The sequence below is a fragment of the Aphidius gifuensis genome, linkage group LG3, assembly GCF_014905175.1.
Source record: "Aphidius gifuensis isolate YNYX2018 linkage group LG3, ASM1490517v1, whole genome shotgun sequence".
Classification (NCBI taxonomy): Eukaryota; Metazoa; Arthropoda; class Insecta; order Hymenoptera; family Braconidae; genus Aphidius; species Aphidius gifuensis.
The window spans coordinates 76,604-92,862 of record NC_057790.1 but is presented as its reverse complement, the minus strand read 5'-3'; the positions used below and the strand labels follow the sequence as shown (position 1 = coordinate 92,862).

Sequence of the window (16,259 nt, the reverse complement as noted above, 5' to 3'; positions counted from 1 at the left end):
GGAAAAAATTTAAGTGTAAAATATTGGGAAAAATACTGGTATATGTATTTTTTTATTTTTCATGTGAGCGAATATAAAAATGATTATATATATATATATGAAAAAATGAATAAAACATTAAAATCGACACGGGAGATGAATATTCGTTTTACATTGTTTTTTTTTCTTTTTGGAGGGTTGGATGTTTGATATGTTCATCATATAACATAAAGGACTTGCGCGTATGATTTCTACGCGATCCAACAGGCGTGCTTAGATTTATTTTCATCAGTATGATCGTGCGACTTGTCGACTTACGGGGTTGTTTTTTTCATTATATTTATTTCAATTGAAATCATTGAATTGTGTCAGTGTTATTCATAAACCTGTTGCTCTATTGTGAGAATTAATTTTAATATATATTATTATCGCATTAAATTTATTATTTTTTTTTTTTTAATAATATATTTGATTATGAGAATTTATTTGTTCATCAAGAAAATACAGTACATGTATATAACCAGTTAATCTTTGATATAAAAAAAGCAAAAAAAAAAAAATGATTGATAAATAACAATTCAACAGTAAAAGAAAAAAAAAAAAAAAAGAAAATCAATAGAGCAATTGACAAAGTCATAAATTAACTGTGATTAAATTTTTATTGTCCTCAGGGTAATACTGACAACTTGATATTTCATACAGACCGAATTAAATCAAAATGAAAAAAAATTGGCAAAGCAAATGATAAAAAAATTATAACATTTATTAATCTCGTTTTGGCAGACTGTTATTATAATTTTTTGCAATACAATTGACCTAATTAATTTGTTGAATTTATTTTTTCAAGCGATACATAGCGGTACAGTGTACTTGGACAATATTTGACACGAGTTTAAATTTATTTGACGAAAAACGTGATAGGTCAGAAAATAAATAAATAATAATCAAGCTTAAGCAAACAAAAAAAAAAAAAAAACTAATTATTAATTAATGTAGTCGTATCATCATCGTTTTCAGATTAAATATTCAATTTGTCAGTTAATATTTTTTTTTAATTCTAAATTCCATACATATAAATCACAGTAGTATATTTTAAATTATTCAAAAGCAATTATCCGACTGTCAATGACAATTTTTAATGGAATTTTTTATTATACATATAAACTAAATATTTCATGATTTTTTAAATTTATATTTTAAAAATTATCCATTACATAATATTTCAATTTAAAATAATTTATCAATAAATAACTTTTATTACATTTTATTCAAAGCAATTTTTAAAAAATATTGCAATGAACATTTTTTGAAAGGATTCAAATCAAGCTTTTTATTAACAATATTTCTTTTGAATTTATCAATATAATAAATTGCCAATATTCTTTTTTTTTATATAATGAAAAAATGTGTATGTATATCAAAGGAATTTACTTTATTTTATTTAAGATGATACTCAATGACTGGAAGAAAAATGAAATAATAATAATAATATAGTCAAAAGAAAAGGCAAATATCTTGAAAAATATATATTCATATATATGAAAGAAAATAAGAAAAAAAAAAAAAAATATAATATAAAAACTTGTTTATTTGCAAAATATATATTTGCAGACCAAATATTCTCTATGTATTTCATTTAATTTGTTGTTTTTATTCAAAGTGAAGAAAAAAGTGAAAGATATAATATGAAAATGATGCATCATTTTATGAAAAATTACAGTTATATACTTGGTACATTTAATATAACTGCTGATGATTTGGATTACATGAATAATTATAGTGCCGTTATAATTAATACAAACAATGATCCGAGTGTGTGTTTTTGTGGTGGATATGTGCGTGAATTAGCATTATATTATCGTGTTTATCATGGATATGTTGCACTTATTGTGTGTTTATTTGGTGTTGTTGCAAATATACTTAATATTGTTGTATTAACAAGAAAAGACATGGCTATTGCACCAATAAATCGTATATTAACAAATTTAGCAACAGTTGATATGCTCGTTATGATTGAATATATACCATTTGCTCTGTATGAATATTTTGTATTACCGGAAAAACAAAAATTTCCATATGGTTGGGCTGTATTTGTACTATTTCATATGCATTTTGCACAATTGTTGCATACAATAAGCATTGCTCTGACACTTTTACTAGCAATTTGGCGATACATTGCAATCAGGTAATTGTTATTATTCAACAGTAAATTACGCACGGGAATCAAATACGCATATATAGTCTGATATACTTGAACCACAATGCTCGCAATTGAGAGAGCTCAACTATGTATATACCTATACATATATATATAGTTGAGAATATTGAGAATTGAGATTACAAGATATTTGCATATATAGGCCATTTCACGTCACAAATGTCGATCACACTCTTGGGATTATTCAAATATCCCCCTTTTTTATTGTCGACATACCTAAATAACCACACACACACACACACACAGACTAAATTTAAAAAATATAATATTTTATTTTTTCATCCCTTAATTCTGTTGGTTTTTTATCAAGCACGTATCTCATTTTCAATACTCGGAAAAATCATATATATATGAAAATAAATATAAAAAATATTAACACAATGATAATTAATTAATTTTTTAATTTTTTAAATAAAATTCAAAAAAACATATTTCTATTATTACTATTATTGTGTTGTCTTGATATTTTTCTCAGATTTCCTCAATACAGTCATACTTGGTGTACTGCTTCACGATGTAGATGTTCCATTTGGTGCTGTTTTTTTTTTCCAATAATAGCCTGTGCTCCAAGTTATCTTGTATTTGGTGTAAGTATATAACACCCACTTATACATTAGAAAAAAATAATTTTTAATACTTTTAATATTTTTTAATACTTTTCGAGACAGATACATGAAAAATATATTTATGAAAATGGTAAAAAAGATATACTTTATCATGTTGATGCTTGGAGTTATTCAAGTAACTCAAGTGTGCTGTATCAGCTAAATTTCTGGACTCTTGGTGTTGTTGTTAAACTTTTACCTTGTTTAATACTGACTGGCATAAGTTGTTCTCTCATTAAGGCACTTTATAAGTAAGTTGCTTGAATTTTTTAAATTTATAATTTATCCATCAGCAATTTTAAATTTTAATTTTTAATTTAAAATATACTTATAGAGCCAAAGGAAGAAAACAAGTGTTACGTGGTTACAATCCTTGCTCTATGACAAATGATGACAAAGTATCAAGACGTCCAAGTAAATCAGAAAGACGTGCTGATCGTACAACACGTATGCTTGTTGCAATATTATTATTATTTTTAATAACTGAAATACCACAAGGTGTATTGGGATTAATGTCGGGCATCTATGGTGATTGTTTTTTTCGTAATTGTTATCATAATTTTGGTGAATTTATGGATATATTGGCATTATTAAATGGAGCTATTAATTTTATACTGTATTGTTCAATGTCACGTCAATTTAGAACAACATTTAGTCAATTATTTAAACCAAGAATTATGAATAAATGGCATGGAACAACACAACAAACAGAAATACACAGTACATATGTATGATCCAAGTATAAAATTCAAAATCATTTTGAAACAACAACACAATTATAAATTTTTCATCATTTTATAATACATTTAAATATAATAATTAGGTGTATATGTGTTTTATGTTTTATATTGAAATAATAGAGACATTGAAAAATAATAAAATAATAAATATTGTCAGACAATAAGAGAATATAGAAAAATATTAAAAAAAAAACAAATTTGTACCAAGAAATAAATATTATATTGTTGTATATATATGTATATCAATAATAAATGTTATTATATAGTTAAAATTAAAAAACAGTCGTTTATAAAAATAACACAAGCTGCAGGTAAAGCAAAAAAAATACTCTTTTGTTCGATGCGTCGGAAGAAAAAAAAAAAAAAAAGACTAAGTGAATTTACTTGATGATTAATATATTAGAAAAAAATATATATGATAACCAATTAAAGTGAAAGCTCACACGAGTATTTTTAAATCGATGATGATTTTTAAATAAAGTAATTTTACATCAATCATCAATATAATTTATTTTTTTATTTTTTTTTATCATAATTTTGATGCTACACTTATATATATAGTTCTAGCATCTTCAAAATGACATTGACAAATCACTTTGGATAATCACTCGTCGCTTGAAATAATATCGTTTTTTTTAATAAAATTTTCCATATTTCAAATATTTGAATATATATTATATACCCATTGAATTGCCATTAATTTATATTTATATTTATTTACATTGTTTTTTATTTAGGATATATAGGGTAATAAAAAAAAAAAAGTAAAACAAATCTCAATTAACTCGAAACTAAAGAGGATATAACATGCTTTGCAAATAAATTCAAGAAAAAATAATTGAAAAATGTCGAGCACTCACACACATAGAAATAAAATGAAATTGTTGGAAAAACTTAATAAAATAAAAAGAGGGATAGAATATATTATAATAAAAATAATAAAAATATTTATCTCAATTTATATATATATATAGTTGAATATATAATAATATAATATATATTTCATGTTAAATCCGACGTAAAAGTTTGAAAATAAATAATAAAAATAACATATTCAGACTTCATCTTCAATGAGAATTCTATTTTCTTCATAATTTAATTTATCATCAAGTTTTCTTGATAAATTTTTAGCAACTTGAACAATCTGTAAATGGAAATTAAATAGTTTATTATGTATTTCAGGAAATAATTATATACCTATATTGATTTTAAATTTACCTCAGTTTCAACATTAATTATTGTTGTTATGTCCTGTAAAGCAGAGAGAATATCCCGAGCATCTTTATATTTTTCAACTTCATAAAGAATAACAGCATAATTAATAAGAACCAGTGGATCTTGTGGTGTTAGTGAATGAGATTTCGATAGTGCTTTTTCAGCTCCCTCAAGATCATCTAGTTTTTTCAAAGCCACTGTAAATATCCATTAAATTGATTAAATTCCAAAATGAATAATAATAATAATTCAAATCACGTTCATTGGATTTTCCAAAACAATATTCTACGATATTGTATATAATTAAAAAATTTATTTCATATTTTTTTTAATTATAACGAAGCGAAATATTATTTTTAAAAAATTACGCAAAATATTCAATATTATATATGCGTATATAGGTATGTACATTTTTTAGTTATAGTTAATTAAATTTTTAACTAAATATTTTTATTTAAAATTACACGATGCTTTGCACTGATTATTATGGCTATTTTTATCTTACTTAATTTAATCTGTACTATACATTGTAATAATAATAATATTAAACTTACGACCAAGTAGCAAATATGGCATTGGATTTTTAGGTGCAGCTGCAATAGCAGCACACAAGTATATTGCTGCTGATGCTGGTTGTCCAGTAGTCAGCAATACTTTTCCCAAATTACATGCCGGAAATAGTGCCATTGGATTTAGATAATGTGCCCTTTTCAAGCAGCTGATTGCCTATTTTTTTTATATTAATGTTAAAAAACAAAAAAAATAATAATATAGATAAATAAATAAATAAATAAATAAACTAGGGTTGAACATATAAATTAGAGGACATTGTCATTTTAATTCAAATTGTCGTCGTATCTATGTATATCTAATTTCTGTAATATATTGGTAATACAATACCAAATGCCAAAAAAAATAAAAAAGTATATACAAGGTATCCAAGGTGATGATAGTGGTTGGTTGGTTGGTCGGTATATCTCAATAAACTTTTGTCTGACACCCCTATTATTATTTAACGCACCGAAAGACTTTTGAAAAATCGATTACACAGTTGACCCAACAACATCTCTTTCTTTCTATATGTATATACTTGCGAATATATACTTGAAAAGTATATTATTTTATATATAATTTAAAAAGTCAGTTAAAGTTTATGTTAATTTTATACAATTATATATATTTCTTCACTTTTAATTTATGAAAGTTTGCTTTTATATGAAAAACTTTTGTATAGTGCACTTTAATAATATATATTTAATATTTTCAACAAAATAATATATGAAAAATTAAAAAAAAATAAATAAAATATTAATATACTTAAATAATTGAAAAACTTACAGCAACAAATTTTTTTTTATCAAAAAAACACATTCCAATATTATTCCATAAACTTGAAGATTCAGATATTGTTTGAGCAGCTGATTTATACTTTGAAAGTGCAACATCATATTCATCATTATTCTGCAAATATATATAGTTTATAAATTAACTTTTAAAACTTTAAATGCATGTAAAATCTCACTTGAATAATAAAAGCCAGAGGTAAAATAATGCGTGCACATCCTGGTGAATGAGCTAAAATTGTACCAAATTGTTGAAAAGCTTCATGAACATCTCCATTTTCAAGATAAACAAGTCCAAGTTCTTCAGCAATTTCTAAATTATCTGGACTACCTCTATTGAAAATTAAATGATAATTGATGTTAAATTAAAATATTAATTTGAATATACACATACATATTATTTACTTGGATATATTTACTTTAATGAATTTTCATAAACTTGAATAGCTTCATTTATTTTATCATTGGATTTATAAAGACTACCCAATGACAAATATGGTAATGAATTTTTTGTTAATTCAGTTGATTTTTTAAATTGACATTCAGCATCGTAAATTTGATTCAATTTCAAATAACACTCACCTTAAAAATCATTAATAATTTAACATATAAATTTAACATGATGGAATTTTTATATTGTTTTTTACCAAGGCTATGATGAATTTCCCAGTCTGGAATATTTGACATTTTTTCAGCCTCAAGATATGCATCGATTGCTCGTTTGTGGCTGCCCAATAAAAATCTAATAATAAATATTATTTTAAGAAAATTACTTATATGATTTTAAAATAAAATTGCAATAATTATTAAACTCACAATGATTTTGCAATTTGTTTGACATTATTGACATTTGTTGGATTGACATTGTAACTATTTTGAAATGCATCCAATGATTCTTGAACTTTTCCTTCTCTTCGTAATATTATACCCTAAAAAATGTTTATAAATTTATATAAGTAGCTACTGAAACTATTGATTTACAAGCTCAACTATTCGAGAAACAATACGTCAAAAGTTTTGGTATTAATTTGAATTATCTTCTTCAAGCTAAATAATTTTTATAAAATTTATATACCTTTAAATAATTTGCATATTCATTGTGTCCATGTGAGTTTACAAGTTCCTTGTCAATTAAATTTTTTGATAATTTATATTCATGTCGTGTAAAATGACGATGTAAAAGCCAATTTTTATTTTCAATTGCTGCTATATCTGGTGCTAAAAAATTCAATCAATCAATCAATCAATATATATAAAAATTATCATTATATTTATTTATTTAATTTTAAATAACCTTTTTTAGACTTGTCATTTGATCTAATATTTTTAACATGTTGTACTAAATGATGTGTTGGAATATCACCATTTCCCAAAGAGTCATTTGACATGCTTGCTTGTATATATATATGTATAAATTAATATTTAATAAAATATTGGTTTAATTATTTTGCACACAACAATGTTTAGTCTTGCTTATTCCTTTGTCAACAAACAAACAAACAAACAAACAGACAGGTGTATATAACAATCAACTAAATTTGTAAAATTAAACCTTACGAAACAACAACGTTACTGTGGAAACTAAAACCAATACAATGCGGTAATATATCTCAAATACACTCAAAATACAAAAAGACAAAGTCGTGTGTAATTAAAACCAATAAACTGCGACATTGAAAAATAAAGACTTGAAATTGTTTAATTGCATGATGATTTTTCTTTTTTTTATAATATATAAATAAATAAAAATCATCATGTTGCAGCATGTCATCAATTATTTTGTATACCTATATAATAATATAATACAATGAATAAATAAAAGTCAAAAGTTAAATTGAAAAAATATAATATCTATATCAATAAATATTTTCATTCTCTCTCGTTGATTGATTGGTTGATTGATTGATTGATTGATTGATTGAAAATAATTGCATATGCATTATAATGTTAAAATGAAAAAAAAAAAACATTTAATATCTATAAATGAAAAAATCAATTCAATAGAATTAAATGATATATAATATTATTTTATTTCGTATATGAAAGAGTGTTAATTGAAATAAATGTTGTTAAATAAATTGAAAAACAATAAAAGCGTGACATTGCTAAATATATAATCACATGAAAAACAATTATTGTCAAAGTAAGACTATGATGGTATAAAGTTCAACTCGTATAAATATAGCTAAAAATTTAAAACTTTTAAAGCTCAACAAGATATTAAAGCTCAAAAAAATATGAATTTAATAATAAATTCATTTAGATTTATTAAAATATTCATTTTAATATATGTTATTATTAATGTTAGTATTAATACAGATGGTAAGTTTATCTCCTTTTTCTAATTATTATATTATAATATATTGTATATATATTATTTTTACTAAATACATGCATTTTAGCATCATCACTACAACACTCCGAGTATCGACAATTGGATAATATAAATAAGGAATCATCATCATGTGTTTCTTGCAATATTGTCGCAAATTCAATTGAAAGTATCAAATCATTATTGAATGAACTTGAAAGTGTTACTCAAAAAAAATGCACTGGCTCATCTAAAAAATCTAGAGGTCTAACAAATTAATTTACATACATATATTTTTATTGTACACATTTTGTAATTATTATTATTATTATTTAGATGGAAAAATTTCGATTGAAACAAGATCATGGCCACCTCCAGGTAAATACAATCGAATGGTATGGGGTATACCAAATAAAAGAAAACCATCTTATTTAGAATCATCATTTTCTGAAGCAAGAGATAATGATCATCCTTATTATCGTTTAAATTTACCACCAACAACACCACCACCAAGACCACGACCACCATTATTCAGACCAAATGGTTACACGTGGAACGGTTAAATTTTCCTCTCTCTCTTAACAATTATTATTCTAAAAAACATACGCTTTGCATGTTAACAACAGCAACAACAATAACAATATATCTATTATTATTATTATTATCATACAATTATCATGAAAATTTCAATAAAAATATATAATATTTTGAAAATAATAATTTTTCCCATATAATAATTCTTTTCATTGTGCGATATATTTAATTAATAAAAAAAATATTATAAAAGTTTGTTTAAATTATATTTATCTGTATAAATAAAAAATATAAACATGCTATTAAATATTTATATGCGAATTTAATTTTTTCAATTTTTTCTTACACGCACAATCTTTATATCTTCAAATAAAAACAATTGATATACATTCAATTAAAAATCAAATGAAATAACATAAAGTATATACTTGTTAATATTTTTAATATCATTTTATTATTACAATCGTATAAATATAAGAGTATAAAATATATGAAAAATATATGAAAGCTTGCATTTTATTATTTATTCTTGCATCAATATGCAGCTAATAAAAAATTCATTAAAATTTTCAAATTTCTTAATTTCAACATATTGTAGTATTATTATATTTGTTTGTTTAATAAGCAATGTCACAATAACAAATGGTAAGACAACAAACTCGCAATTATTATTTTTCATAATATATAATTATATAATAATTTTATTTATTTATTTATCGCAATAGGCTCATCGATTATTTATGATCCAGGACTTTTGAATGGTGATTACATGTCTAGACGCTCTGGTGCTGTAACTTATATTGGTGACAATGAAAAATCATGTGTTCCTTGTAGTACTGTTACCAATACAGTGTCCAAGACCATATTATCACTAATTATTGAACTGGATAATATTGTTAAAAATCATTGTAATCCTGATAATCATATGAAAAATCGTTTATTTCATGAACGAAAAAATCTACAAAGTTTTTCATTTAAATAATATATATTTATCTAACAATTAATTGATGATTTACTTGTTGTTTTTATTTTCAAATTTTATGTACATACAAGTATATAAACAAAATATAAATTGAAAAATAAATTAAAGCGTCAAGTCGCTAACTGCATTATACAATTGTATATCAATCAAATAAATAAAACTCATCACAAAAACTGCACATAAAATTTTATATTTAGTTTAGTATACATACAGCTCCTACCTTGAGATTGTTGACTTTTTGTTGAAACAATGAAACAATTCATTTCAATAAATTTTCTATTTGTTATTTTATTATTATTAACTTTTTCTAAATTGATTGATATTTTTTTTGTATCTATATGTATATAAAAATAAAAATAATAATCAATCAATTGATGACATTAATAAAAAATCATGTATTTCTTGTATATATACTACTCTTGATAATTCAATTTAAAAAAAAAACAATACTTTCATTAGCAAATGGACTCGTTGATATTACAAATAAACACTGTGCAAAAAGATCATCATTTTCAAATGAAAAATCCCAAGCTAAGTATATTTATAAATAATAAAAATTTTAAATTTTACTTATCGTAAAAATATATTGGATAATTATTATTTTTAAAAATTACACCTCAGAGCCTCTAACGGATATTTATTTTTTTTTCTCCTTAGCAATATGTGTGTGTGCGTATGTGTGGTATGCACACACACAACAGTTGTCAAGTTGTCAAAAATCAAGATACGTCAAAATACTCTACGACCATATGATAACAACTGTCAAAAAAAAATATATATTTAGATTAATAATAAACATCAAAAAAGAGTTTTAAATTTTTCCATAAAAATAATATCAATAATAATATAGGTAAGTTGTTGTTGTTGTTGTTTAGAATAAAATCAATAAATTTAATGACTTTACACACACCGGTATGATGTAAAAATGCAGCTGATCAATCAATTAGACATGAAAATAATTGTCTTAGTAAGAAAATATGTAAGTTTAATTTTATCAATTAATTTGTATCATATTATAAATATAATAACTTGAACAATAACCTCTTGTCTTTTTTTTTGTTGTTGTTTGCAGAAAAAAACATTTAAAAAATGAATAATTAATTAATGATGATGATGAGTTGTTCTGTTGAATTACGACAAAGAAGACAGTCGGGGATGACGGAGGATCCTCATAAACTTGCTGCAATAATGAACAAATCACAAAGAATGATACTTGGTTTATTGATACTTTTATTGGTTGATATTATTTGGGTGTCAAGTTCAAAATTAACACAATATATTTATAAAGATGCAACATTTGATAAACCATTTTTTAATACATATGTTAATACATCAATGTTTACATTGTACTTGTTGGGATTATGTTTTTGGTCACCATGGAGAGAACGATGCACAAAACCATCATCAGCATATACTGTAATTATTATTAACAATAATATTTAATATTAATTTTAATTAAATTTTTATTATTTACAGTTTATTGATCCAAATGTTGATGATGATAATTTTTATACAGATACAAATACAAATTTAAGTGATTCAACATTTGTACCAATTAAAAAATCAGATCAATATAATAATGTTTCATCAAATGACACTGAGAGTGATGATTCATCAATAAATAAATCAGTTAGATTTAGTAAAGTTGCTGAAGTACGTCATATGTCTGAGAGTGATGCCACCGAGGCATTATTAGCTAGATTAAGCTATCAAGCGACAATTAGAGCTGATGAATATGCACGTAAACAAGCACATAAATTTACAATTAAAAAAATTGCAAAAATATCATTTATATATTGTTTATTATTATTTTTAACAAATTATACATATGAATTATCATTAAAAACGACAGATAAATATATTGTTACAATATTATCATCAACTTCAAGTTTATTTACACTATTATTGACAATATTTTGGCCGAGTAATAATGGTGATAAATTTACATTGACAAAGCTAATATCAATTGTAACAAGTATATGTGGTCTTGCTTTAATAGCTCTTGCTAATAATGAAAATAATAATAATTCAACAACAACAACAACAAGTGGTATTATATTATCATTAACAAGTGCATTTTTTTATTCAACATATTTAGTATTTATTAAAAAAAAAGTTGATCATGAAGATCGTATGGATATTCCAATGTTTTTTGGTTTTGTTGGTTTATTTAATATATTATTATTTTGGCCAATATTTTTTATACTTGATTATGGACATTGGGAAATTTTTGAATGGCCAAATTCACATCAATGGACATATTTAATTGTCATGGCACTTGTTGGAACAGTATTTAGTCAAGTTTTATGGCTATGGTAATTATTTTTATTATTATTATTAATAATAATAGTAACAACAATTTAATTTGTTATTTTTTTCATTTTCTAGGGGATGTTTTTTAACAACATCATTAATAACAACACTTGCATTTAGTATGACAATGCCAATGTCAATGATTGCTGATGTATTACTTAAAAAAATTAAATATTCATTAGTTTTTTATCTTGGATTAATACCAATGATTATTGCATTTATAACAATATCATTATTGTCACATTATGATAATTGGGATCCTGTTTTTGATGTTTTTAAAAATATATACAAAAAAATATTTCAAAAAAATTCAACAACAGTAACAAGGTAAAATATATATTTTTATTTTATTTATTATATATACTATCTAATACTAACATATAGGTATATTTTATTTAAATAAATTAGAATACCAGATTTTGAAGCTGAACAAACTGAATCATTAATTAGTATCAATAATAGTGAAGATCACGAGGCTTGAAATATTCAATATGCATTTACAAAATAAATTAAAAATCATCAACAACAACATTATTTATTATAAACTAATTATATAATGATGAATTGTGATCAAAGAAAAGTGTTGGGGCATATATCAATAGTACACTTGAATCATTTTAATATGTGTGTACTTAATTTACATTTACAATCATCATCTTTCTTTATATAATAATTTAAGACACCACAAGTGAGATATTTTTATGATTTATCAATAAGTCTTTGTTAAAAATATATAGTATAAAAAAAAACGTACTTAATTGAACAAAAAAAAAAAAAAAATTTTGACCAAATATACTTAGATGTCTTAGATATCTAGTCACTTTGAAAATTAAAAAAAAAAAAAAGAAAATGCATCTTTTAATGAATAATGTATTATTAAATATTTTTCTAAGAAATAATTCAAAGTGAAGATATAAATTCTATGTAAATTGATAATATCAATAATATTAAAAATTTTTAAGACTGCTTATAATTTTCATCTTCCTGATAATTAAATTAAATTTGAAAAAAAAAAAAACAACAACAACAATTTGCGCACAAAAATGAAATGAAATTAATAATAAATTCCAGAATTAATGATTCTTCTTTGTCATTAACATAGTGTATAACTATATTATAATTTTGTGATATAAAAAAAAATTTAATGATCTATTATATCTAATTATTGGTAAATTGTTTACAAATAAAATCTGTATATTTATTGTACATATATTATATTAAATATTATAAATAAATGTCCATATTATATTGTTAAAAAATAAATAAATAAATAAATGGAAAAACACATTGAATAATTGTTATGAATAAAAATCGAGGTCATGTTTGTGTAATTGAATATGAATTGAATAACAATATCTGTAGTTTTCCAAGGATCATCATCTGGTCATCATCATCATCATCATCATCATGCGTCAAGAACAGTCAAGAAAAGCTAATTTTGTAAAAATCCAGATGGCACTGTTTTTTTTTTTTCTTTTTTGAGTAAACAGAAAAACAGGGGGTAAAATTATCTATATAAATAAATATAAATAAAGAGCTTGACTCGCAATTTATTAACATCACACATAAATATATCATGAAAATAGAAAGAGCCAATAACAATATGTTATCTTTATCATACCTCAACACACTCGTATTTTTATTAATCGCAATTTGTCCTTTGCAACTGATTAACTGTGATCTCGACATTGCTAAAAATATGTCATCATCATCATCATCATCATCAGAAACTCAAAATCAAAATGGTAAAATTCAAATTTGGCAAATAAATTCATATGGAGGTATTGGTGAATTAAAATTAGCTGAAAATGTCATACCAATTAATTTAAAATCAAATGATGTTTTGGTGAAAATTGAAGCATCAAGTGTTAATCCACTTGACACCATGATGACACGTGAGTTTAATTTAATTTTTATAAATCTAGCTGTTATATAACTATATATCTACTTGATGATGTAATTATAAATTTATTTATTTCAAATATTAGGTGGATATGGTAAAAATGTTCTGAATTTATTGAGAACACTTGATACATGGAGTTTTGGATCAGAATTTCCATTGACTGTTGGTCGTGATTTTTCTGGTATTGTTGTTGCAAAAGGTAGCAATGTTCCTGATGATAAATTATTAATTGGTGATGAAGTTTGGGGTGTTGTATCACCAGAAAAACAAGGTTGTCATGCCAGTCACATTGTCAGTGACAAAACATGGGTATATAATTATTATTTTCCATTAGCCAGTAACAACAACAACAATTTTATTATTTCAACAATTATTAATTAAATAATCAAATTTATTAGGTAACAAAAAGACCAAAAAATATGACATATATTGAATCAGCAAGTGTTATTTATGCTGGATTAACAGCATGGTCAGCATTGTGGTTTACAGGTGATTTAAAAACAAAAGTTAAAAATGGAAAACAAGATGGAATGAAAATACTTATTCTTGGTGGATCTGGTGGTGTTGGATCAATGGCTATTCAAATTGCCAAAGCTTGGAATCTTCGAGTAATTATTATTATTATCTAACTAAATAATAACTATAAATTTATATTATTATTAAATGATAAATTTTTAGGTAATAACAACTTGTAGTCCTGATGCTGTTGAAACTGTTGAAAAACTTGGAGCAGATGTTGTTGTTAATTATCGTGCTGATGATGCTGATGAAAAAATTAAAAATGAAGGAAAATATGATGTTATATTGGATGCAGCAAATCAAGGTCTTGAAGATGTTCAAAGACGTGGATTTATTCACAAAACATTCATCAGTTTAAATTCACCATTGTTAAATAATACTGATAAATATGGTGTTGTTTTTGGTGGTATAACAAGTTTATGGGATCTTGTTAAATATAATATGCCTGGTAATAACAACAAGGGTTGGTACAAGTGGGGATTTTTTACACCATCACCAGAAGGAATTGCATTTTTAAAAAAACTTGTTGATAATAATCAACTTGTTCCAATTGTACAACAAGTTTATCCATTCAAAGACACACCAAAAGCATACGAGAGAGTTGACAAAGGTCATCTTCGTGGAAAAATTGTCATTGACATGAAACAATAATTTAATTTTCTTTTCAAAAATCAATAACAATTGTTGTTTTTCTTTTTTCGTATTTTTGTATAATAATAAATTGCGTTTGATCATTTATCAATAATATTTTAATTGTTTATGTGTGTAAATTTAATTATTTTTATTACAACATTAATTAACAAAAATAACAATATTATAATTTTAAGAAAATTAATTTTATTTAATGAATTTACATTGAGGAATGACATCTGTCTAGTGACATCTCATACATGTTGTTTTTGTTTTTGTTGTTGTTGTTGACTACATGTTTAATAACATAATAAACATACAAAAGAAAAAAAAAAAAAAGATATAAATATTAAATTAAATGAAATTGAATTGAAGAAAAAAAAAAAAGATAAGATGTATGGTTAATTGTAACCAAAGGCTTCTGTGAGGTTTCGATTTTGATCAACTTTCACATGAAGAATGGTCAAAAAGTCATTGTAATCCTCTTGATCTAAACAAAGAAAATATTAATGTTAAAAATAATTTTTTTTGTTTGTTAATTAATTAAATGACAAAATGATAATTACCAAAATCAACAGCGTCTTCAGCATCAAAAACAACATAAGAATCAGCAATAATTGTTGCCTTTGAATTTGCAATACCACAAACTTCAACAACTGCACCAATATCAGCTTGAATTTCATCCTTCAATGATACATTTATTTTCATTTGATCAGTTGAATCAAGTTCAATGTGTTTACGTGTACTGCCAAACTGTTGAAAAATTGTTTAATTTATTATCACTCAATCAAGTATTAGATAGAAGAAAAATAATCAAAAAATAAAATAAAATAAACTTACTTTGGCTATGGTGCCAATTAATGTGACTTGTCCGTTGATAAAACGACCAAGGCTTCTTCCATTAACTCGAACTCTTTGAATGCCACTCATGATGAATATATTTAATTAATTAATTTAATTAACCAAC

At 23.8% G+C, this 16,259-nt stretch overlaps 6 protein-coding genes across 7 annotated transcripts; 4 read left to right on the top strand and 2 right to left on the bottom strand.

Annotated features, from left to right (window-relative positions):
• The first annotated feature begins 1,673 nt into the window (after positions 1–1,673).
• Positions 1,674–3,910, top strand: LOC122851176 (G-protein coupled receptor dmsr-1). The gene is made up of 4 exons (XM_044150238.1): positions 1,674–2,164; positions 2,673–2,784; positions 2,866–3,053; positions 3,137–3,910. The coding sequence occupies exons 1-4, from the start codon at positions 1,674–1,676 to the stop codon at positions 3,534–3,536; spliced, it is 1,191 nt and encodes a 396-aa protein (XP_044006173.1). The 3' UTR covers positions 3,537–3,910.
• LOC122851175 (Bardet-Biedl syndrome 4 protein) lies at positions 3,909–7,866 on the bottom strand. Of its 2 annotated transcripts, none has more exons than XM_044150237.1 (10): positions 7,395–7,866; positions 7,176–7,318; positions 6,917–7,029; positions 6,748–6,827; positions 6,520–6,682; positions 6,280–6,433; positions 6,096–6,218; positions 5,312–5,483; positions 4,761–4,954; positions 3,909–4,686 (listed from the first exon to the last, which is right to left on the bottom strand). In XM_044150237.1, the coding sequence occupies exons 1-10, from the start codon at positions 7,486–7,488 to the stop codon at positions 4,597–4,599; spliced, it is 1,326 nt and encodes a 441-aa protein (XP_044006172.1). In that variant the 5' UTR covers positions 7,489–7,866; the 3' UTR covers positions 3,909–4,596. The 2 variants fall into 2 exon arrangements, with proteins under 2 accessions (XP_044006172.1, XP_044006171.1); XM_044150236.1 differs by having other exon boundaries at positions 4,265–4,686; positions 6,748–6,842; positions 7,395–7,831.
• A 332-nt stretch (positions 7,867–8,198) lies between these two features.
• Positions 8,199–9,452, top strand: LOC122851173. The gene is made up of 3 exons (XM_044150233.1): positions 8,199–8,422; positions 8,503–8,676; positions 8,748–9,452. Exons 1-3 carry the CDS (start codon positions 8,338–8,340, stop codon positions 8,972–8,974), a joined length of 486 nt encoding a protein of 161 aa, XP_044006168.1. The 5' UTR covers positions 8,199–8,337; the 3' UTR covers positions 8,975–9,452.
• LOC122851165 (solute carrier family 35 member F5) lies at positions 9,441–13,532 on the top strand. The gene is made up of 6 exons (XM_044150225.1): positions 9,441–9,590; positions 9,671–10,906; positions 11,000–11,343; positions 11,404–12,242; positions 12,316–12,567; positions 12,649–13,532. The coding sequence occupies exons 3-6, from the start codon at positions 11,032–11,034 to the stop codon at positions 12,719–12,721; spliced, it is 1,476 nt and encodes a 491-aa protein (XP_044006160.1). The 5' UTR covers positions 9,441–9,590; positions 9,671–10,906; positions 11,000–11,031; the 3' UTR covers positions 12,722–13,532.
• On the top strand, positions 13,330–15,679 carry LOC122851170 (reticulon-4-interacting protein 1, mitochondrial-like). The gene is made up of 4 exons (XM_044150229.1): positions 13,330–14,135; positions 14,229–14,452; positions 14,542–14,751; positions 14,822–15,679. The coding sequence occupies exons 1-4, from the start codon at positions 13,817–13,819 to the stop codon at positions 15,311–15,313; spliced, it is 1,245 nt and encodes a 414-aa protein (XP_044006164.1). The 5' UTR covers positions 13,330–13,816; the 3' UTR covers positions 15,314–15,679.
• On the bottom strand, positions 15,674–16,249 carry LOC122851174. Its single transcript, XM_044150235.1, has 3 exons — positions 16,133–16,249; positions 15,859–16,045; positions 15,674–15,782 (listed from the first exon to the last, which is right to left on the bottom strand). Exons 1-3 carry the CDS (start codon positions 16,220–16,222, stop codon positions 15,694–15,696), a joined length of 366 nt encoding a protein of 121 aa, XP_044006170.1. The 5' UTR covers positions 16,223–16,249; the 3' UTR covers positions 15,674–15,693.
• Between the last annotated feature and the right edge of the window lie 10 nt (positions 16,250–16,259).

Coding starts and splice junctions, on each gene's coding strand:
- LOC122851173 (XM_044150233.1), top strand. CDS start 8,338: ATGAATTTAATAATAAATTCATTTAGATTTATTAAAATATTCATTTTA. Junction 8,423..8,502: donor TGTTAGTATTAATACAGATG/GTAAGTTTATCT, acceptor CATGCATTTTAG/CATCATCACTACAACACTCC. Junction 8,677..8,747: donor CTCATCTAAAAAATCTAGAG/GTCTAACAAATT, acceptor ATTATTATTTAG/ATGGAAAAATTTCGATTGAA.
- LOC122851176 (XM_044150238.1), top strand. CDS start 1,674: ATGCATCATTTTATGAAAAATTACAGTTATATACTTGGTACATTTAAT. Junction 2,785..2,865: donor CAAGTTATCTTGTATTTGGT/GTAAGTATATAA, acceptor TTTTCGAGACAG/ATACATGAAAAATATATTTA. Junction 3,054..3,136: donor CTCATTAAGGCACTTTATAA/GTAAGTTGCTTG, acceptor ATATACTTATAG/AGCCAAAGGAAGAAAACAAG.
- LOC122851175 (XM_044150236.1), bottom strand. CDS start 7,488: ATGTCAAATGACTCTTTGGGAAATGGTGATATTCCAACACATCATTTA. Junction 6,683..6,747: donor GGAAATTCATCATAGCCTTG/GTAAAAAACAAT, acceptor ATGATTTTTAAG/GTGAGTGTTATTTGAAATTG. Junction 6,219..6,279: donor CTCTGGCTTTTATTATTCAA/GTGAGATTTTAC, acceptor ATATATTTGCAG/AATAATGATGAATATGATGT.
- LOC122851165 (XM_044150225.1), top strand. CDS start 11,032: ATGATGATGATGAGTTGTTCTGTTGAATTACGACAAAGAAGACAGTCG. Junction 11,344..11,403: donor AACCATCATCAGCATATACT/GTAATTATTATT, acceptor TATTATTTACAG/TTTATTGATCCAAATGTTGA. Junction 12,243..12,315: donor AGTCAAGTTTTATGGCTATG/GTAATTATTTTT, acceptor TTCATTTTCTAG/GGGATGTTTTTTAACAACAT.
- LOC122851174 (XM_044150235.1), bottom strand. CDS start 16,222: ATGAGTGGCATTCAAAGAGTTCGAGTTAATGGAAGAAGCCTTGGTCGT. Junction 16,046..16,132: donor TAATTGGCACCATAGCCAAA/GTAAGTTTATTT, acceptor ATTTTTCAACAG/TTTGGCAGTACACGTAAACA. Junction 15,783..15,858: donor TGAAGACGCTGTTGATTTTG/GTAATTATCATT, acceptor TTCTTTGTTTAG/ATCAAGAGGATTACAATGAC.
- LOC122851170 (XM_044150229.1), top strand. CDS start 13,817: ATGAAAATAGAAAGAGCCAATAACAATATGTTATCTTTATCATACCTC. Junction 14,136..14,228: donor ACTTGACACCATGATGACAC/GTGAGTTTAATT, acceptor TTCAAATATTAG/GTGGATATGGTAAAAATGTT. Junction 14,453..14,541: donor TTGTCAGTGACAAAACATGG/GTATATAATTAT, acceptor CAAATTTATTAG/GTAACAAAAAGACCAAAAAA.